Raw genomic sequence first — 22,951 nt, forward strand, 5'->3', positions numbered from 1 at the left:
AGTTTCTCAAATCACATCGTAATTAAAGTAGCACGTTAAATGCTTTGTTTTGTATTTGATCTTCTACTCGTATGTGCTCTATGTGTGTGAATCACTACTTGCTTCTTAAACTGGCTCTCTTCCTCCAACTGGACACAGAGTCCATTACATTCGTGATACTACAGCTCTCTGAATAACTAAAATACTGAGATGTATACGTGATGTCATTTTCATGATGATAGGAGCTAAAGCACATTATTAAACATGTGTTTCACTTCGATGAAATAATTTATTGCAGCAGTACTCAGGGCGGCTCTAGGCTTGTGGTGGCACTGGGCAGAGGAAGAATCGGTGGCTCCTTCGTCGTCCAATGTCAGTAAGGTAGCTTATCACGGTGGATGGCTACGTCCGTTGCGGACACTGCACAGCAGCCTCGTGCTCATGACAAGCATTTATCTTTTGTCAAAATTTGTCGCTGCGTTTTTAGCTGTGTTGTTATTTTATCTTTCTGTTTTATATTCAATATATATTGGGTGGGCCGCCCAAAGAGTCCTTGCTTTTCTTTCCCCAAGTAACCGTCGCCATACAATCAGCTCTGTAATAGACGTTAAGCCATCTGTAAGCTTAGCGCCGATTCTTCAAAACGTTTAAAGAACATTGAAATATCTTTGTAGTACATGTTTAATTATTCTATCCTTCACGACACTCCCAGTGAAGAATATAGATTATTTAAATGAAGTTAAAGTTTTATGTGTATAATTTAACAAACATATTTTGCTGTATTTCACCTTAAAAATGATATCATCATCATATGTAAATACGCGCTTTATAAAGTGGCCCAGGTTGTGAGATATTATAACTGTAGTGCAATTTTACAGTGGGGTGATTGTACTTATAAGTACAAACCGTTCTACAAGGAGCATTTGATTGAGTGCATTTAAAGTTCTTGGGATTAAACTGTTTCTGAACCGCGAGGTCTGTACAGGAAAGGCTTTAAAACGTTTTGCAGTGGCTGAGACAGCGTGTCCTTAAAGCTGTATACCGACAATTCTCTTTCCGATCAGCTGCTGCTGTGATTCACACTCAGATACAGTGATATAAATACTCCGAGTCGTGCAGTGAGAGTAATATGGAAAAAGATGATCCGCTGTGGCAACTCCTAACGGGAGGAGCTGAAAGAAGAAGAAGAAGAAGAAGAAGTGAGAGTAACCGCTAAAGCAGTTATGGTATTTGGAATACTATGGCTGTTCCCTGGACCATTATATTGTTACGAGTTAATTACAATCAGATGCATTACACTAATAAACAATATGCGGTTAGTTTCTGTGTATTTATAAAGCCGCGTCATGAAAATAATGAGTAATCACACAAGAACAGTACCATTGCTTTGACGCTGGGTGCCGCCAGTTTGCAAAACCGAGCGGAGAACTTGCGTAAGACAAGGCATGAGGTACCGTGGAAAAGTGCGTGGCTTTACGCCAAGTGTAGGTTTTATACATCGCGATTTGAACGTGGAAAAGTTCTTACGCAACATTTCTGTGCGTACGCACCGTTTATACATGAGGCCCTAGGAGAATAAACTTGTAATGAGATTCAAAGTGCCAACCTAAGTGAGAACTGGAATGAACAATCAAAGCAGGCAGCCAAAAAACTAGAGAGAAAAAACAAGAAATGGTATCAGAGGCAAAAAAAAGAGTTCAAAACCAAGATGGAACCTATCACAAGGCATGCCTAAAAAAGTAACTAAATGTGCTGAAAAGTTTTGTTTTCTTTTTTTTTTAATCCAACTGAGTAACAACATAGATCATTTTATTCATACCATACTGCTGCTGACATCATAGACACATCAAGCAGGATAACACAACTTAAATCCTGGTTACAAAAAACAAAAGATTAACTAAAAATAGACATTGTTAAAATAATAAAAATGCTTCTAAACCCCATTAATTTATTCTTTATGATAAAAATATACACAGACACAAAGTAAACAATGAATACTATGACACATATATATTTACAACATAAAGATTCCAAAAATGTATAACAGGCAATAAATTATTTTAGCAAAAAGTTGAAAGTAATGCTAATTATCTACAGAAATTAGGGAAGCCTCAAAAATGAAGTATCTCCAGAGGTGTTTCAGATTAAATTGAGGAGGACAACCATTATCATTAAAATAACAGCACTGTTATCTTCCAGGCTCTGGAACCACAAATGTCTTTGACTTCAAAGTAGGCATTTCCCCCAAAATTTAGCAGGCAGGCTTATGGCCTGCACAGGACCAAGTGAAAAACAGGGAAGGCTTTTATATTCAAAAATCTGAATAGGGAATAGAGGAAATGCCAAACTCTAACATTATAACAAAACATTATTTTTTAAAGATATATTTAACAAAGCATTTGGAATAAGAACAAAAAATTGAGGGGGAAACAAAATGTATACCAATCAAACCCATAAAATCAGTCTGTAGACCAAGAAATAAATAACAAAAATAAGCCAAAGCTATAATGCCAGAAAATTATAAAAATGCAACGCTAACTCACAAATCCACAAAATGAAAAAGGAGCCAACAGCAGCATTCACTTCTTAAATGTTCCAGGAAGGATAACACCTCAGCCCACAGATAAAGACTGAGGTTCATCCTTCTGCTGCAATGTAGGGGGAGACCCCAAGATGTCTTGGATAAATGTTTCAGTTAAAAAGTGAACAATAATATCAGTCTGTGTACCGTTATAATTCAATATTTCACTTACCCTGTTCCAAAATTGATAAATGGCATAACTTGACTGGGACTTTTTTCATGATTGCTAGTCTTATGTCCAAAATAATGGGGATAGGATTTATCCTAATAACTTGCTTTAATTTAGTTGTAAAATGGACAGATAATGCAAAATTGTTATGCTTGGTGAAAACCACTCCCTTGGAAAAAAAACATGATATTCTGATTGACAATCTGTCTAGAATTCATTCATCTCTGACTATTGCTGATGAAGCAGTAGACAGCTACTTTGTGGAAAGGATTGCTTGAACCAAACTGAGGTATATGGATTTCCCAGATTTAAATCCCACAAATGTCTCAAATTATCCGACTGCGAGTCATTTTAGTGGTAGCTGCCTGACTTAATTTTACACTTTTCTAAATTAATATGTTGAGTTGCAGAGGCACAATAGTAAACCAAAGACAAAGAAAAAAAGAGGTGGCTTAGCTAAACAAAGAAGTGAAGTTTAGTACCATACAGACACACAGAAGGGTATGTATTAAAAATACAGTAACAAAATAGCAAAACTACAGCCTCTCTGGGCATTCCTAAAACAGTAGTGAACAGCCCAATGGTCTGGCTGACCCACTCTCCCATTTACAAACACTCCCTCACCTCCCTCTCCTTTCCTTTTCTCCAAAATGACATTTGCACTCTTCTTCCCACCATACAAGCATTTGTTAGTTGCTCCACACCTGGCTCCAATCTAAAATAAGATATGGTAGTAGTAGTTTTTTCAAACTCCACTTCTTTTTTCAGAATGGGAATGACTTATAAACCTAGAAGCCCTGTAAAACTATTGGGGATGCCTTCTAGAGATCCCCATAACATTCATTCAACCATGCAGTCGTTCTGCTAGAATGTTAAAGCAGAAGTGAACACAACAAACAAAGTAGTAATCAGCTGAGTCTTAAACTCAGATTTCCTTGATACTATTATATTTTAGCCAGAGTTCCTCCCTTGACTTGGGTTAAAAAGCAATTTTTATGTATTTTCTGTTCATATTTTACTCTTTTGTTGTATTTCTTGGTGGTTTACTTTTAATGTATCTTATTTAATGTTTCATGTGTTTTATGGGTAGTCCACAAGAGGCAGGGCCACCTGCCCATGAAAACCCACAGTTCCTGGTGGTTCATTGTGAATGTGGGTGTAATGTTGGCAAGTTTTTCTTTTAATTATTGTGTTTTTTGTATATTATTGGATTTTACACTTCTGTGCAGTTTTTTCTTTTTTTTTTTTGACCATTCTTGAATTTTGTATTTGGATTACCTATTTTGAAGTCATTGCCTTTTGCTTTGTACTCCAAGGCTTCTTGTAAAAATAAACCTTTTTATTTATAAAGTTTTTTCGTTGCCCTTTGTTGACTAGCTGGGATATGACAGTTATTCCTTTTCTAGTGGGCATTTTGAGCCACTGTAGAACTTTTGTGCTTAGGAATACTTCATCACAAAAGAAAACAAGAATTGTCAGGAAGTAGCATGAGATGGATCACAACTGAGGATGTATCAAAAGTCAAAATCAGGAGAGCCTGGAGTTATACACCAAAACAAAGCAAACCAAACTTGAAGTCATAAAAAGATTGTAAAGTATTCTTGAACCACAGTTCTCTCAAAAAATGCACCAAAATATCTAAATTCACTATCTTCAATATATCAGTAATGCTATGGTGGCTATTTAAATCATTGCTGCATGATGTCATGCGGCTCAATCTTCAGAGCAATGTCTTTAGCAATCAAGTATTACATCCTTGCAACTGTTACCCAATTGGGTGACACCCTTATAAAAAAATAAAAATAAAAAATGGTGGTACAGTAAAAATGAAAACATACAAAATAAACAGTGACTTTGTGATTCAAGAGGCCTAATAAAACAGAAATAATTATGCCCAAAATAATCTTTGATTTTCAAACTTCAAATTTTAATAAACATAATAGGAAAATTTTATTTAAAGCAAAATATTTTTTTAACCTCCCCTTCATAGTAACATAGCCCTAGGAAGATATTCATCCAGACTAGTGTATATTATGGAACCAAAGCTAATTCCAACAGCTTATCACCACAGAGAAAGGCTTCTACTTCTTCAGTGACTAATTTGTATCCAGAACTACTCAATGACATTCTTATATGTCTTAATATGAAATTAATGTTGGCCTACCTTCTAAGGTGCCACCTGACACTTTATAATTCAGGCCCTGACCATATTTACTGCACCTTTACAATAGTTGTTGCCATTTTCTTACAACAAATTACTGGATACATTCTACCTTTACAAAATATTTAACTTAATCTATTTATATTTTGTTGTTTTACAATAATTAACCAATATTTTTTCTTAATACATCAACTTTCTTACTGAAATCATAACATACAATATCTTTGTTATATCAAAATTAGGTATTTTACATAAGGTAGTGTTACTATAATTAAACAAATATTTTTGCTTGCTTTAATTTAGTTTATAAACACAAGATGTAATTATTTAATAAAGCTAATGTCACTAATGAGACAACTGTTTCACAATGTATCCATTCATATAATCCTGTCAACAAAAAAGCTATACAAAATTTCCTACTAAAATCTGTTTTTGAACACAGCAAACTTAATTAATACAGAGAGGAAAGCAGATTTCTTTAAATTAAGGTATAATAATTATAAACCCATGTACAATAGCAATAAACTTGTATTTGTAAAATTATGTTTAAGCTATCTTTTATCTTGCATTCACAATTTATATAAAATGTTGCTAAGTCACATTTTATAAATTAAATATATTATGAATAAATTATATTAGAAGGGTAGATTCGCTTCATGCGTAACACTTAAAATATTCCATCAAAAATTCCATAGAATGCACTGACATTAGATTCATATTCAGTTTCATAACTGCAAAACATAATAACAAAGTGATTAAGGATTTTGCCAAGAAATACAAATAATTTAAATATAACAGTTATTAAAGTAGAAATGTTTTAATTCACAATTGCAGACACTTTTTGATTATGGTAATTATTACTGCCAATATACTGTATATAACTGTGTGTGTGTGTGTGTATATATATATATATATATATATATATATATATGAGAGAGAGAGAGAGAGAGAGAGAGAGATCAACCACAACATTTAAACCACTGACAAGTGAAGTGAATAACATTGATTATCTCGTTACAATGGTAACTGTATCTGCCAAGGGGTGGGATACATTAGGCAGCAAGTGTACAGTCAGATCCTGAAGGTGATGTGTTGGAAGCAGAACAAATGGGTAAGTGTAAGGAGTGATTTTGTGATGGAAAATTGTGACGGCTAGACAACTGGGTCAGGGCAGGTTTTCTGGAGTATTCCCAGTATGCAATGGTTAGTACCTACCAAAAGTAGTTTAAGGAAGAAAAACCAATGACAGGACCATGAGCACTCAAGGCTCAGTGATGTGCCTGAGGAGCAAAGGATAGACAGTCTGGTTTGATCCAACAGAAGCCCTACTGCAAAATTGCTGAAAATTGATAACTTAATGCTGGACATGACAGAAAGGTGTCCGAACACACAGTGCATCACAGCTTGCTGTGTATGGGTTTATGTAGCCAAAGACTGGTAAGAGTGTCCATGCTGATCCCTGAACACTACCAAAAAGCGCCTGCAATGGGCACGTGAAAATCAGAACTAGACCACAGAGCAGAGTAATGGAAGATGGTCACCTGGTCTGATGCATCAAAATTTTTTTAGATCATGTGGAAGGCCAGGTGCAAGTATATTCTTTACAGGGAAAGATATGGCAGCAGGACGCACCATGGGAAGAAGGCAAGTGAGCGGAGGCACTGTGATGCTCTTGGCAATGTTCTGCTGGGAAAACTTGGGTCCTGGCATTCATGTTGATATTACTTTGACATGTACCACCTACCTAATGATTGTCGCACACCACGTACACCTCATTATGGCAATGGTACTCCCTGATGGCAGTGCCCTCTTTCGGCAGCATAATGCGCTTTGCAACACTGCAAAAATTGTTCAGGAATGGTTTTGAGCAAGACAAAGAGTTCAGGATGTTTATTTACTTGGCTTCCAGATTCCCCAGATCTAAATTTAATTGAGCATCTGTGGAATATGCTGGAAAAATAAGTCTGATCCATGGAAGCCCTACCTCGCAATTTGCATGATTTAAAGGATCTGCTACTGATGTTCTGGTGCCAGATACCACAGGACACCTTCAGAGGGTCTGTGGAGTTCATGCCTTGATTGGCCAGAGCCGTGTTGGAGGCACGAGGGGGACCTACAAAATATTAAGCAGATGGTTTTAATATTGTGGTTGGTCGGTGTATAATATGAAATAATTACTTATTTATTTAAATATCATTCATTATCAAGCCAGTTTAAACAACTCCATTGTCATAGGGCCTCAAAGTCTACTCCTGGAAGCCACTTAATCTTCTGTGGTTACGTAGTTATACAGGGCTAGTTAATATTTATATTTAATTGCCAAAAAAAAATCTCTCAATTGCAAATTAACCTCGCTCATACCAAATGAAAACCTATAAAGACAGTGTGGAAAATCTACATGGATAGAACCCTAGCTGTGGTTCATAATCAGGACTCCAGAGCTGTGAAGCAGTAATGTTGACCATTCAGTTGTTGTGCATCTAATTTAAATCAAATTAATAATACAAATAATATAACAATTTGTAACATAATATGATAATATTAAGCTATCAAAACCTACTGCTGTTATTTGACTTATAAGGTACAGTTGATATGTAATAATTTACTTGTAGTTAAACAATGTTTACTATCAGTCAATTACCTGCCAGTGACCTTTGATGAAGTCTTCCTATTAAAAAAATCAAATTTTGTGCTTGTGTTTTCTTCTAGTTTGGGCAAAGAAGGTAGTGTTGTTGGAACATATGTCTATATGTGAAATATTTTAAAGTTAACAGATGACAACATTAATAAGACACACAACAACAACAACACTTTTTGGTATTATTTCTCTTAATTTGAAAGTACCAGTGTTTTAAAAATATAGCAACTGAGATAATTTTAGGCATTTAAAAGTATTTATAATATAGTTTTGAACATAAACAACAATATACATTATCTGCCAAAATGCACATTTTATGCATCACACATTAAAATGATTCTTAGTGAAAAGCATACATTTCTAATAATTTTTTATTTAACACCAAGCTTTCATAATACGGTGAATGGTAGTTTATAATGTTTATAATAATTTTAAAATAAATTACAAAGGTTATTTATCTAAAAACAGCTTTTAACAATTTGTACCATCACTGACTGTCAGAAATATTATGAACTTTATAGCTCTTAACACTGTCATCTCTCTATTATTCAATCTCCTCATCTTTAGTTATAAGAACTGACCATCCCCAGTCTATCTGTCCCATACTAATGGGCCTCTAAGTACCTATACTGTATGTTTATAGGTGGTACTTTATTAATGATTAAAAGGTAGATTACACTGCCCGATTGCATTACAAGGTAGCAGCTGGTGTAGCAGGGTACACAAGACTTCAGCTGACGTCAGGAATTCCCAGGACTCACGTTCAGGTTTAAATTAAATGTCATACATACATACATACTGCAGTACAATGTAATTCTTACTCAAGTGTCTCCCACAGACCAGTGATATTACTACAACACCAACAACAGACAATGAAATCAATACATTAAATGCAACATCAAGGGATAATTTTTGTCTTTCTAAAGCCAGCTGAGACCACAGATTTCCTCTGTGAGGCATGGGGTGAATATAACAGCTTGTCGCCAGAGGTTTCTTTAAACACATCCCCAAATTCTGTTAGGGCTACAATCCTTACAGATGTTGATTCATTTAAAATTTACAGTGGGCAAAGATATACTAAATTCATTTGGAAGAGAAAACGTGTATGTGACTAGATTATACTTTAGTTTATAATCCATAAAGATTTTAATGCCCTATCACATTTTACATACACCATGAGTGTTTTTGTGATCAGTTTCTAATTTATCCTGATAATGACTTTCAGCAACTTAAATTGCTTTCCTGAGCTCACATATGCACTTAATGTAAAATGTGAAATGAACTACTACGCACTGTCAGTATATTACGAATATCACTCTTGATCCAGCTTCCTATAGGAACTAAGTGGGGTTTTATTCTTAACACAGTTCTTCAAACACTTTTAGATAAATTCAATTACAAACATTGCATACAACCCCTGCATAACCTGGAATGTGTTTTCTATTAAGTAAAATGGATCATGTATATCATGGTGTCAGGGAGTGGCAATATGTTAAATGTTATATGGACATGTATTTGAATGTACTTTTTGTACATGACTACTACTGTTACTACTACTACAGATGTGATGAGGAATATCAAAATATGTCACAATTTACAGACTCAAAAAAAAATCTTCAGCTTTCCCTTCTCTTCTAAGTACCAGCACTGGACCTATTTCCTAGCTTTTCATGCTTCAATCTCGGCTTATAACCTGGACGCAGTATATGAGGGCATACTAGTTTTATGTTTTCTTTTAATGGAACAGAACAGTTTTTCTAGTTTTTAGCACTCTTGTAGGAGCAGGTGTTATCCTGATTATATAAACATTTGTATTCTATAATTGTCAAAAAATAAGAACTGTAGAATTAGAAGTTTTCACTTGTTTCCCATTATATATTTCACATCTCTTGCACAGTCAGTTTGTACATTGTTTGCTATCTTTCTACCTTTTTCTCTATTTCACTGATCATTCCTACCACTTTCTTTTATGTGGACTTGTTCCCTGGACACTTTTTACTACTTGGACATGAATTTTTACACACCGAGATTCGTCTATTCAGGTAGTCAACTTTAAGCGCTGAGAACAAAGGCTCATGCCGGTGTGGTTGCCTATTTACCCGATGAGGTAAGAAGGTTGTATCGTGGCAGCAGAGCCGGCGCTAAGATAAAAGCCAAGCAGCTAGCGAGAAAGTGGCACTAAAAGCCTTCGGTGCCGTCTGTGATCCTGGGAAATGTGAACTCACTACCAAATAAGATTGACGAACTGGCTGTGCTGGTGAAAAATGTCAGGACCTACAAAGAATAAAGTTTGTTGTGTTTTTGTGAAACGTGGCTAAAAACTAACATCTCAGATGCTAACTTGGAGCTATCCGGGTTTAGCACAGTTAGAGTGGACAGAGACGCAAGTACCTACAGGAAGCGGAAAGGAGGAGGACTCGCCCTCTATGTGAATACAAAGTGGTGCAACTCTGGAAATGTAAACTTTAAAATCTCCCCTTGCTGCAGGGACATCAAACTGTTGGCCATAAGTCTGCCTCCCTACTACTTGCCCAGAGAGTTTGGACATGTCGTTGTTGTTATTGTTTACATTCCTCCTCGGGCGGACGTGAAGACAGCGGGACATCATCCATTCCGCTGTTGCTAAACTACAAACGCAGCACTCTGAGGCACTTGTGCTAATCGCTGGAGACTTTAACCATGTGACACTGGACAAAATATTACCTGCCTTCTCCCAGTATGTGGACTGTAACACCCAGGGAAATAGGACTATTGACCTAATATATGCAAATGTGCTTGGGAAAGCAGATCATAACCTGGTTCTACTTCAGCCTCACTACAAACCAAGAGTGAGGGAGCTACCTACAACCACACGCTCACTCAGGAAGTGGTCCCCTGTGGCAGAGCAGGCTCTGAGAGACTGCTTTGGAATTATGGACTGGGAAATCCTGCGGAGATCTTATAGTGAGAACATTGAGGAGGTTGCTGACTGCACTACTGACTACATCAGCTTCTGTGTGGACATTGTAGTTCCAGTAAGAACAGTACACTGCTATGCTAACAACAAGCCATGAATTACAAGTGACATCAAGGGCCTTTTGAACCAGAAGAAAAGGGCTTTTAAAGGCGGTGATCAGCATGAGCTCAAGCGTGTGAAGAAGGAACTCCAAGTCCAGCTCAGGGCAGCGAAGAAGCAGTACAGGAGAAAGCTGGAGCAGAAGTTGCAGAATAACAGCACGAAGGAAGTGTGGGATGGGATGAAAATCATCACTGGCTGCAGCTTAAAGCGGGGTGCCACCATCGACAGAGACGTGAAGAGAGCAAACCAGATGAACAACTTCTTTAACAGGTTTGAACACCCTAACCCACTCTCACCCAGTACTGCACCCTCCACCCATCCTTCAATTACAGCAGCTCAGGTAAGCAGAGAGCTGAGGAGACTTCGTGCCAGCAAAGCAGTGGGTCCAGATGGAGTATCATCATGACTGCTGAAGGCCTGTGCGTTGGAGCTGGGGAGTCCTCTACAGCGCATCTTCAACCTGAGCCTGGAACAGGGGAGAGTCCTAAGGCTTTGGAAAACATCTTGCATCACCCCAGTCCTAAAGCTATCACGTCCTAGAGAGCTGAATGACTTCTAGCCTGTTCCTCTGACGTCACATGATGAAGACCACAGAGCGGCTGCTAATTCACCACCTGAGGCCACAAGTCCGCCACACCCTCGACCCTCTGCAGTTCACATACCAGGAGAAGGTGGGAGCAGAGGATGCCATCATCTATATACTACACCGATCCCTCTCCCACTTGGACAGAGGCAGTGGTGCTGTAAGAATTATGTTTCTGGACTTCTCTAGCGCCTTCAACACCATCCAGTCTCTGCTCCTTAGGGACAAGCGGACAGAGATGGGAGTAGATTCATACCTGGTGGCATGGATCGTGGACTATCTTACAGACAGACGTCAGTATGTGCGTCTCGGGCACTGCAGGTCTGTCTAAAATTGTGATCAGCAACACAGGAGTGCCGCAGGGGACTGTACTTTCTCTGGTCCTGTTCAGCCTATATACCTCGGACTTCCAATACAACTCGGAGTCCTGCCACGTGCAAAAGTTCGCTGACGACACTGCTATCATGGGCTGCATCAGGAGTGGGCAGGAGGAGGAGTATAGGAACCTAATCAAGGACTTTGTTAAATGGTGTGACCAGACCAGGACCAGGCCCCCTCATGGACCCCGTGATCATCAGAGGTGACTGTGTACAGAGGGTGCAGACCTATAAATACCTGGGAGTGCAGCTGGATGATAAATTGGACTGGACTGCCAACACTGATGCTCTGTGTGAGAAAGGACAGATCCGACTATACTTCCTTAGAAGGCTGGCATCTTTCAACATCTGCAGTAAGATGCTGCAGATGTTCTATCACACGGTTGTGGCGAGTGCCCTCTTCTATGTGGTGGTGTGCTGGGGAGGCAGCATAAAGAAGAGGGACACCTCATGTCTGGACAAACTGGTAATGAAGGCAGGCTCTATTGTAGGCATGGAGCTGGACAGTTTGACATCTGTGGCAGAGAGACGGGCGCTGAGCAGGCTCCTGTCAATCATGGAGAATCCACTGCATCAACTAAACAGTATCATCTCCAGACAGAGGAGCAGCTTCAGCAACAGACTGCTGTCACTGTCCTGCTCCACTGACAGACTGAGGAGAATGTTCCTCCCCCACACAATGCTACTCTTCAATTCCACCCGTAAATGTTAACATTATACAAAGTTAATGTCTATTACATCTGCAATTTTATCACTCTTTAATTTAATATTGTTCTGTATCAGTATGCTGCTGCTGGAGTATGTGAATTTCACAGCAGTTTACTTCTCAAAACAAAGAGGTGCAGGATCGAACTTGCAACCTTTCGATTCCCAGTTGGCAACTGAGTCTATTGCGCCACGGAGGCAGTCATAATAAACAAGTGTCAATGTCGCATGTTAAGGCGGCTTTTTGTTTCTGCAGTTATATTTTTGAATAAAAGTGCAATTGTAGTGTTAGATTTGTATCTTCTGTGAAATATTTCTTTTGATATTTGGACTTCAGGCTTCATACATTATATAGTTTATGCCTACATTTTGTCATCTAACACTAGAATATAAAAAACGTTTCTGTTTTAACAATGTGTTTACACAGATTACTGTAGAAATGGAACAGACATGAAATGTGTGTGTTCCAAACAACAATCTATTATTTCCACTCTAAAACTCCACTTCACTCCCAGAAAATCAATCAAGGCATGAGCTGGGAGAAGTTTGTGCATGTTCTATGTCGGTGGGGAGATGGAATAGCCGGCTACTTGCAGCTTTACTTTTATCAGCACATTTAGATTAACAAAAGACGCTGGCGGAGAGGTGAGAACGGTTTTAAGAAGCGATTTAAGGTGGGACGGATTTACAAGTTTTTTCGTAGGCTCTGGTAATTTTAGTGTTAAATGATTTTAGCAAATGGCTGCATTATAACAAAGAGTGAAAAACTGAAGGGGGTCTGAATACTTTCCGTACCCACTGTAATACCTCCAGTGTAGAGTTAACTCTGTCCTTGGTTGTTTTTCTGGATTTGCTGCGTCAGGTAAAGCTTCTGTGGAGGACACCCTGGGGGCTTCCTTATTATGTCATTATTTCACCCAATATCACAAGGCATTTAAAAAAATCAAATGAGAAATAAATGAGGGTATTCTGAAGACGCTAGTTTTTAGTAGAGTAGAATCAGGATGGTACAGAAGAGTTAGTCATAGATGATAAAATGATACCAAAGCATCTCAACTGTCTCCTATCAATCCAGAAATGTAGTGGAGTCTACCCCAAGATTCATTTAGATTATGGACCTTCTTATTTTTGCAGAGAGAATATTCTCTGCAAAACTGCATTACAACATAATTTACACTGTTTGTACTAGCAATCTCATTCTTTTAAGTCATTACACAAAGCACACAATCATTCAGAATCTGAGGCTGGGGATACTGAAACAACTAAATTGAGAGCTTTATCCCAGGACTGACATCAGCACGTCACCACCATTCTCTACTACAACACCCACAGAGCTGTTGCCCCCACTTTTCTCTGTGTTCAGTTGTAGTATATGATCCTATCTACCCCCAATTGTGCACAACAACTCAACTGAATTAATCCCCAAACTCCCGATACCTCTCACCCCAACTTCTCCCAAAGACAGAACAATCTAGATGAGAAAAGGACATTCAGCCCAACAAAGCTTGCCGTTCCTATCCATTTAATTCTTCTAAAATAACATCAAGCCTAATTTTGAAAGCCCCAAAAGTCCTACTGTCTACTACACTACTAACGTACTCCATTTGTCTATGGTTCTCTATGAAAAGAAAAACTTCCTGAAAAGGTGCAGCTCTTCTAATCTTTCTTTCATAATTTATCCCCTGTAGCCTTGGAATCAGCCTAGTTGCTACTCTCTGCATTTTCTCTAGCACTGCATTGTCCTTTTTGAAGCCTGAAGACCAAAACTGTATACAGTACTCTAGATGAGACCTTACCAGTGCATTACAAAACTTGAGCCTAATCTCCTTGGACTTATACGCTACACATTGTGCTATAACATAACATTCTGTTAGTCTTCTTAATGGCTTATGAACACAAAGCACACTATGACTCTTAAATCCTTTTCATAAGGTGTACTTTCAATTTTCAGACCTCCCTTTGTATATTCAAACCTAACATTTGTAATTCTTACGTGAAATACTTTAACATTTACTTACATAAAATTTCATCTACCACAAATCTGCCCAAGCCTGTTTTCCATCCAAATCCCTCTGTAATGTCCCTAATTGTGAATTTCCCCTTGGGATTAATAAAGTATCTATCTATCTATCTATCTATCTATCTATCTATCTATCTATCTATCTAATGATTCAACAGATTCTAGATTATCTGCCAAATTCACATAGCTTGGTATCATCTGCAAACTTAACCAGCTTGTTACTTATATTCCTATCTAAATCATTTATATATATATTAAAAATAGCAGCAGCCCTAGCACTGACCCCTGTGGAACAACACTCTTAACAGCTACTAACTCTGATAAGGTTCCTCACTCCGTGACCCTCAGTTGTTTCCTTAGTCTGACCCAATTTTGCATCCATCTACAAACAGCACCCTGAACTCCCACTTCTTTTAGGTTGATTCCCAACCTCTCATGTGGCACCTTATTAAACGCTTTCTGAAAATCAAGTAAAAATAATATGTTCCACTTTGATCACATCCTTTTGTTGCTTCCTCATAGAATTTCAGCATGTTGGTAAAATAGGACTTCCATTTTCTGACCCCATCCTGACTGTTCAGTAAAACCTATTCTTACCATGTGTTGCTCAGTCTTATCCTTAATAATTCTTTCCATTAACTTGCATGTGATGCAAGTTACGCTTACTGGCCTATAGTTGCTTAGATCTGCCTGATTACCCTTTTTATATAACAGGATAATATTTGACATTTTCCAATCCTTCAGATTTTACCCAGTGTGGAGTTAGTCTTAAAAATATGATTCAAGGGCTTATATATGTACTTGCTAACCTCCATTAGTACTTGACTTTAAATATTATCTGCTCCTGGTGATTTGTTTGATTTCTGCCTATTTAATCTGAGGAATACTTCTCCCTCTACAATTTCCAGATCACTCAGTACCTCCTTAGTACTCTTTTTTACCACTGGGAAGTTATCCAATTCCTCACATGTAAAGACCTCAGAAAAATGCAAGTTCAGAGCATCTGCTATTTCACTGTCTGTATTTTTAAATTCCCCTTTACTATTCCTGATGCAATTCACCTCCTCCTTGACTGTTCTTTTACTACTAAAATACTGAAAAAATCTCTTTGGGTCATCTTCTGCCTTATCTGCAATATTCCTCCCTAACTGCCTTATAGCCTCCCTATATCTTTCTTAACGGTTGCCCTCATGCTCTCATATGCCCTACGAGTCACACTGGAGTTATTAATCATATAAACTTTATACAGCTGTTTTTTCCTTTCCAGCTTATTTTTCAACTCTTTATTAACCCAGTGCAGAGTTTAATTAATTTATTTATTTCCTACAAATACTAAATTTAGGCATGTAACTGTCCTGCTTTATATGTAAAACATTTTTAAACCTGTTCCACTGCTCCTCAACTTATCTGTGCACTTAAAAGCGTATCCCAGTCTATTGTCCTTAGACTTTGCTCCATCTGCTAAAAATGTGCCCTACCAAAGTTAAATTTAACAGTTTTAGTCTTAGCATCCAGTCTTTCAAAACACTGAGAAGTGCATTATTTTATAGTCAACTTGAACCTAGTGGTTCAATCATCTCTACACCCTCAATTCTGTCTTGATTACTACAAAATACTAAAAACAGATAGGCTTCACCCCACACTGGTGCTTTATCATACTCTGTTAAAAAACAGTCACTGGTTACTTCTAAAAACTCTTGCTCTTGTGCTTTGCTATTTGCAAGGTTACCCCAGTTAATATTCTGGTAGTTAAAGTCCCCCATGACTATATCCTCATGTAAAAATGCATTTTTAATATTACCAAAAATAAGTGCATTAAAATTATTGCCTGCATTGGACAGTCTATAACACAGTCCTAAAGACCTCTTTCCCTAATGCTTTCCAGACAAACCCACAATATAACACTCTGCTGCATACAACTCCAACTCACATTTTTTTTGGATACTTCTAGCATTAAGGGAAGCTATTTTTAATATGTTACCTTTTGCATTTAAATGTTACTACTATGGATTTTTATTTTTACACTATTGGTTTTTTCCTTCTTGTATAGTTCTAAACCTGGCATGTTTATTATTATTATTATTAATTTTTTTATTTATTTTTTCTCCAGCCGTCTGGAGTTTTTTTGTTTTTTCTGTCCCCCCTGGCCATTGGACCTTACTCTTATTCAATGTTAATTAATGTTGATTTATTTTGTTTTTCTTATTGTGTCTTTTATTTTTCTATTCTTTTATTATGTAAAGCACTTTGTGCTACTGTTTGTATGAAAATGTGCTATATAAATAAATGTTTGTTGTTGTTTGATTCTTAAACTCCTTGCCCCCAATACCCTAGTTTAAACAATCCTCGACTAGCCTACTCATATGCTTCCTCAACACACTGGTGCCCCTCTGGTTCAAATGTAATCCGTTGCAATGGAACAGGTCCCACGTGTTCCAGAGTTTCAATGACTCATAAACCTACACCCTTCTACCCAATATCAAAATTTTAGCAACAGGTTAAGCCTTTTAATCGCCTCAGTCTAGTGCGTGGCATAGATAGAACTTAAGAAAAGACTTCCTTATCAGATCTGGGGCCTCATGTATAACGGCGTGCGTAGAACTAACACTATAACATGGCATAAGCACAAAAGCGGGAACGTGCGTACGCACAGAAAAATCCAGATGCAGGAATCTGTGCATACGCAAACTTCCACGTTCTTCTGCTACATAAATCCCGATCAGCGTGAAAAGTGATGCACGTGCACGCGCCTGCTGTCCCGCCCCAACTCCTCCCAGAATTACGCCTCTTTGAATATGTAAATCAATGTAAAAAGCCCTTAAGCTCAGCGTTCTGTGAAAAGACAATGGCAAATCCACAAGGAAAAATAGAACAATTTCAGCGCATACCAAGTGGAGGCAAGAAAAAACATAATATTTGTTGGTTTAAATAGTGGTAAAAACAAGAAAAGGAAGCTGATCGAGTGACATAGCGTGTCAGAGAAACTCGAAAGCTCAAGTTCACAAAGTTGCACAGTGCCCAAAATAAAAAAAAGATTTGCATATCAAAGTCGCCGTGAAAAGGTGAGTCGTAGCCCACTGTCTGAGTGTCATATGAAAGCTTATTAGGGTACAGAGAAAAAAAAAGGCACAGTGGGGAAAAAGCACAAAATGTCAACTTTAATCTCGAAATTTCCACTTTAATCACGTAGTTTATTTGGTCATTAAAGTAGAACATCATAAACTTCATCTTAAAATCGTTTAATTTACTAGTTTCTCAAATCCCATCGTAACTAAAGTAGTACGTTAAATGCTTTGTTTTGTATTTGATCTTCTAGGTGCTCTGTATGTGTGAATCACTACGCGCTTCTTAAACCGGCTTTATCTACCTCCGACAGGACACAGAATCCATTACATTCATGATATTACAGCTCTCTGTATAACTAAAATACTGAGATGTATATGTGATATCATTTTCATAATGACAGGAGTTAAAGCATGTTATTAAACATGAGAACACGGTGGAGCAGTGATTGTGCGTGATCTTCGATAAAATAATTTATTGCAGCAGTACTGTCTCTTTCAAATGTACTAACCTCCAATTCCTGTCCTTCCTTTTCTTTCTCCAAATACCCAATCGCCACACAATCAGCTCTGTAATAGATGTTAAGCCATCTGTAAGCTTATAACGCAGATTCTTCAAAACTTTTAAGGAACATTGAAATATCTTTGTAGTACATGTTTAATTATTCTGTCCTTCACGCCAGTCTCAGTGAAGCATACAGTGCGAGGCAGGAACAATCCGTGAGCGGAGCGCCTGATCCTTGCTAGCATAGTGACACCGTGTCCTTTAATTATTAACAATATAGATTATTTAAATAAAGTTTTATGTTTAATATAATAAACATATTTTGCTACATTTCATCTTAAAAATGATATCATCATCATATGTAAATAAGCGCTTTATAAAGTGGCTCAGGTTGCGCAATATTATAACTGTATCGCAAGTTTATAGTGAGGTAATTGTACTTATAAGTACAAACAGTTCTACAAGGAGCAGTTCATGGACTGATTGATTGCGTTTAGAGCTCTCGGGATGAAACTGTTTCTGAACATCGAGGTCCGTACAGTAAAGGTTTTGAAGCATTTGCCGTGTGAGAAGCAGTTCAAATAGGAAGCATGGCTGAGGCAGCATGTGCTTGATACTGTATACCAATAATTCTCTTTCCGATCAGCTGCTCTGAGTGGTGCAGTGAAAGTAATATGGAAAAAGATGATCCACTTTGGCAACCCCCAACAGAAGCAGCTGAAAGAAGTAGAAGAAGGTGCAGTGAGAGTAACATCACTAAAGCAGCTATGGTATTTAGAATAGTTTGACCATTCTGTGGACCATTATATTGTTATAGGTTAATTACAATCAGATGCATTAAACTAATAGACAATATGTGGTTAATTTCAGTGTACTTATAAAGCCGCCAGTCTGCAAAACCGAGCGGAGAACTTGCGTATGACAGGGTATGAGGTACTGTGGAAATGTGTGTGGCTTTATGTCAAGTTTAGGTTTTCTACATCGCGATTTGAACGCGGAAACGTTTGTACGCAACATTTCTGTGCGTACGCACCGTTTATACATGAGGACCCTGCTCCTCAGCCTGGCATGTAAGCCTTAGGACTCACGGACTACCCTTATGTATGTCATTTGTTCCAACATTGACAATGACCACTGGATCCACCCCCATACTGGACAAGAGCTTATTAGTACTTCCAGGAAAGTCTCTCTGTCTATGGAGCAAACCTGCACTTTAATCCCACTAATGACTGTGTCCTCAACTATCACTACCTCTCTCTTTCTGGGAACTGGTTTTGTGGTGTCCCGCAGGGACTCCTCATGCCCGCCTACCACCTCACAATCTTTAGACATGCAGTCCAGCTTCAGAAGGACCTAAAAATGGTTTAGACACTTCCAGTTCTGAGGTTGTTGCCCCTTGACAGTGTGCACCCTTTACCTTGCACCTTGTGACTGTGATGCATAAATGTCTACCTGTCTGGTTGAGAGTCTCCTCCCACACCATCTTAGGGTGCACGCTAGCTCTCTAAAGGACACCTGGGCCAGGTCTGCCAATTCTATACTACAATGGAGGTCATCCAACTCCTCATTCAGTTTGGCAACCCTGAGCTCGAGGTGTTGGATCAACTGGCATCTCCAGCAGATGTTGCCTTCATAGAAGACTAAAAAGTTCAATATGCAACAGGACTTGCATTGCACTGGCCTCAGTATTGAAATTTGACTTTGGATTACTAAAACTGTTTGTTTTTTTTTTTTTTTTAACGTCTTCTGACCCCTTAAGCTCTTGTAATATTCTCCACCTCGACTGCCTGCTGTTTGTCCTTCTATGAGGTTAACTTTACTTTTCTCTGTCTGTTCTCCTAGCTTTGTGGTCTTCTTATTCCTTACTTAAAAGCTTTCCACCTGCACAGTTTGTATTCCTTCACATTAATGAACCCTTACGTTGTCGGCCTCTTAATTGCTGTTCTTTCCTGACTGCTAAGAACTGTTCAATCTAGAAAAACTCACTTACTGAACATTCGCCGCTACTTAATTTCGTACTGTCTAGTCTAGTCCTAATGCCACTTGTGCCTAATCAGTGCCTTAATGCTAGCCACCTGCCTACGTGCTGCTGAGCCCTTCTTTTTACCGCTCCACTTTTTTCCTCCACTAAGGAATTCATTGTTTCTGTTACACTATTACTGTTTATATAAAGCTGACTAACTGAACAGTTTGAAGTTTGTATCAGAACAACTTATTGAAGAAAGTTTTTTTTTTTAAAAAACATTTGTCAGAAGTTCCAATTTTAAAAGAATATTGGCAAGTCTTATGCATGTACAGTGGAACCTCGATTCACAACCATAATTTGTTCCAAAACTCTGGTCGTAAACCAATTTGGTCGTGAACCGAAGTAATTTCTCCCATAGGATTGTATGTAAATACAATTAATCCGTTCCAGACCCTACGAACTATATGTAAATAGATTTTTTGTAAAGGTTTTATAGTTAATTACACCATAGAATGCACAGCGTAATAGTAAACTAAATGTAAAAACATTGAATAACACTGAGAAAACCTTGAACAACAGAGAAAACTAACACTGCAAGAGTTTGCGCTATTGTGCTATGAACCGCTCGCTAAAAACACTTTTTTTTAATGAGTTGAAAAATCCGCAATTTAATAAACCACCAAGAAAAATAACATTGCAACAATGCACGCTACGAAATCGATCACTGTAAACTGAAGTGAAGTGGAGGTTAAAAACCAATAAAAAAAAAACTTCATTAAATACAACAAGGTTAAAACAATGCTCGGATATGTCTCTTTAAAAACAAGCCTGGTGCATTCTTTAACTGCCTTCTCAGCCTTATGTGTCCAGCCGTCTCTCTCTCTCATGTACGTGTTTGTGTCTCTCTCTAGTGTGTGTGTGTGTGTGTGTGTGTGTGTGTGTGTGTGTGTGTGTGTGTGTCTCTCGCGCGCGTGTTTGTGTTTCTCTCTCTCTTTCGCTCTAGCTCGCTGCACAGGGAATGCACAGGGAGAGACTGAACACGTGCGGGAATCATCGGCACGCACAAACCGAAAGGGAAACTGGCTTGTTTGTATATGGAGTCTGTGGTCGTGAACAGATGCAAAAGTTTGGCGAACTTTTTGGTCGTAAACCGATTTGTATGTGTTCCTAGACGTTCGTGAACCGAGGTTCCACTGTATATGAAAAAAAAGAGATGCTGATTTTTTTCTTATTTATAAAGATTTAAGGTTACTGTTGTCTAAACTGAGCTATTATTACATAAAAATAAGATGTATGAATTTATGCATCCAAGACTGAGTGTTTTGCTTTAAATCCAAGTTGTTGGCTTCATGGTTTTACTTGTCATCTGAAGTACCATTTTCAAAGGTAATATTCTGCTGCTACATAGCTATGTTGTTGTACTGCAGCAAGAGAAAGACATAAGGAATTCCAGTACACTACCATTATAGGAAAACCTAGACATTATGTAGCACTCTTATCAAGTTTCATAACTGCTTTGATAATTTCTTGAGAAGAATTCATTCACAGTAAAAATTGTTCAGATTTCTCAAAATAATTCTCTCAATTTGACACTTATATGTAAAGTAAAAAAGTTTGTGGGGCAATGACCTGTACACAAATGGAGAATAAAGGAAAGACTAAAATATATGTAATATTTAAGATCTGAAACACAAAAAAAAGCTTATTTGATATAAAGTATGACACCTTTATATTTTAAAAAAAAAAAGAAAAATTAAGTACAGATATTGGAGTATAGGCCAAGTCCATGTCAAATCAATGTGTTTGTTAAAACATGACACGCAAGTCAAATTTAGCAGACACTTCTGTAACCTAATAAGAGAGAGAGACAGGTTGGGAGCATTCACTGGTACAGTGTGTTACAGCACCCACCACACCTCAGGATCCCAAATTACAACCAAGTGCAGCCATGCAAGGGGTGACTCCTCAGTACCACACTAATACGAATGGAATGGAACATTGTGAGATTTTTTTTTTTTTACAGTGGCTGGAGTGACAATCCTGCCACCAACCCCCAGGTTTTCCTTGCAGGGCTGGATGCAGGTTAACGTTATACTCAGGACGAAACAATTGCAGGTTAAGGGCTCAACGGAATGGAATCACCTCTTACATTTATGAGATTCGAACCAGCAACCTTCCCATCGCCAGTGCAGATCCCTACCTCTTATACGGCAATATTAAAATCATACTGCACAGCACAATGTAAAAATAAGTAATATGTAAGTAAGTAATAATGAAATGGGAATAGCCATAAACAAATTCATACAATGTTCTGTATTCTACCGCATGAAGATAATTTCCCTTATGTCTTTCTGCTATACAGCTGGATATTGTTATATCATTGGTTAATCTTCTACAGTGTAGAAGTGTGAAAAAAAAAGCTACATAAACACTTGTGTGACACTTTTCATCTTGTTGATTATGACACATTGAATGCTAATAGTGACTATCTGGTGGACATTTTTTTTAATAATTTACACTTATTCAATTTATGTTTACTGTTTAGTCATATTATTTTGTGTTCATTCTTATTTTTGTATTTTTTCTTTACACTAACTTGAATTTCTGCAGATTTCTCCTTTACATTTATCATATGAAATCATAGACCTTTTTTTTTCCTTACTGCCAATATAACAAAGCTAAGCATATGTATAAACCTTTAATTATACTGAGCCTTTATTAAGCCGGCTTGTGATTATTCTCTTATTCAGTATTACCTTATTGCTCCATAAAACAAGTAAATTAAGACATTCTGCTGAATTTAATGTAGAATCATTCCTAAAACAGTCACATCTGTAATGTCATACCATAATGCTGTTCATTATACTGACAGGATATGCCATTTCATAATAAAAAAAAAAAATTACGTAAATGTACTGTACTGTACTACTACAACTTACATCTTCTACACTGAAACTAATGGCACCTGGTTTTAAATAATTAGTGCACATAGTTTGAGGTCTTCCAGTTATATGAGCCATACTATTGTTCAAGATTCTTCTAAAATGAAAGAAAGTAACACGTTTAGTATATTGAGAGACACTGGAAACAAGTTATTAAATGATAAGGTGATCACACAAACAATGTACAGTACAAAAGAAGTAATTA

General features: G+C 37.6%; 1 protein-coding gene across 1 annotated transcript in view; it reads right to left on the reverse strand.

The window, feature by feature from the left end:
* Positions 1 to 1,788: 1,788 nt before the first annotated feature.
* The window catches only part of hfm1 (helicase for meiosis 1), an 88,781-nt gene continuing 67,618 nt past the window's right edge, over positions 1,789 to 22,951 (reverse strand). Inside the window, exons 34-35 of the mRNA XM_039734649.1 lie at positions 19,045 to 19,191; positions 1,789 to 1,851 (exon numbers count right to left, since the gene is read on the reverse strand). Coding sequence (XP_039590583.1) covers positions 1,789 to 1,851; positions 19,045 to 19,191 — 210 coding nt within the window. The remainder of the gene's footprint in view (positions 1,852 to 19,044; positions 19,192 to 22,951) is intronic.

Source organism: Polypterus senegalus, chromosome 14, assembly GCF_016835505.1.
Source record: "Polypterus senegalus isolate Bchr_013 chromosome 14, ASM1683550v1, whole genome shotgun sequence".
Classification (NCBI taxonomy): domain Eukaryota; kingdom Metazoa; phylum Chordata; class Cladistia; order Polypteriformes; family Polypteridae; genus Polypterus; species Polypterus senegalus.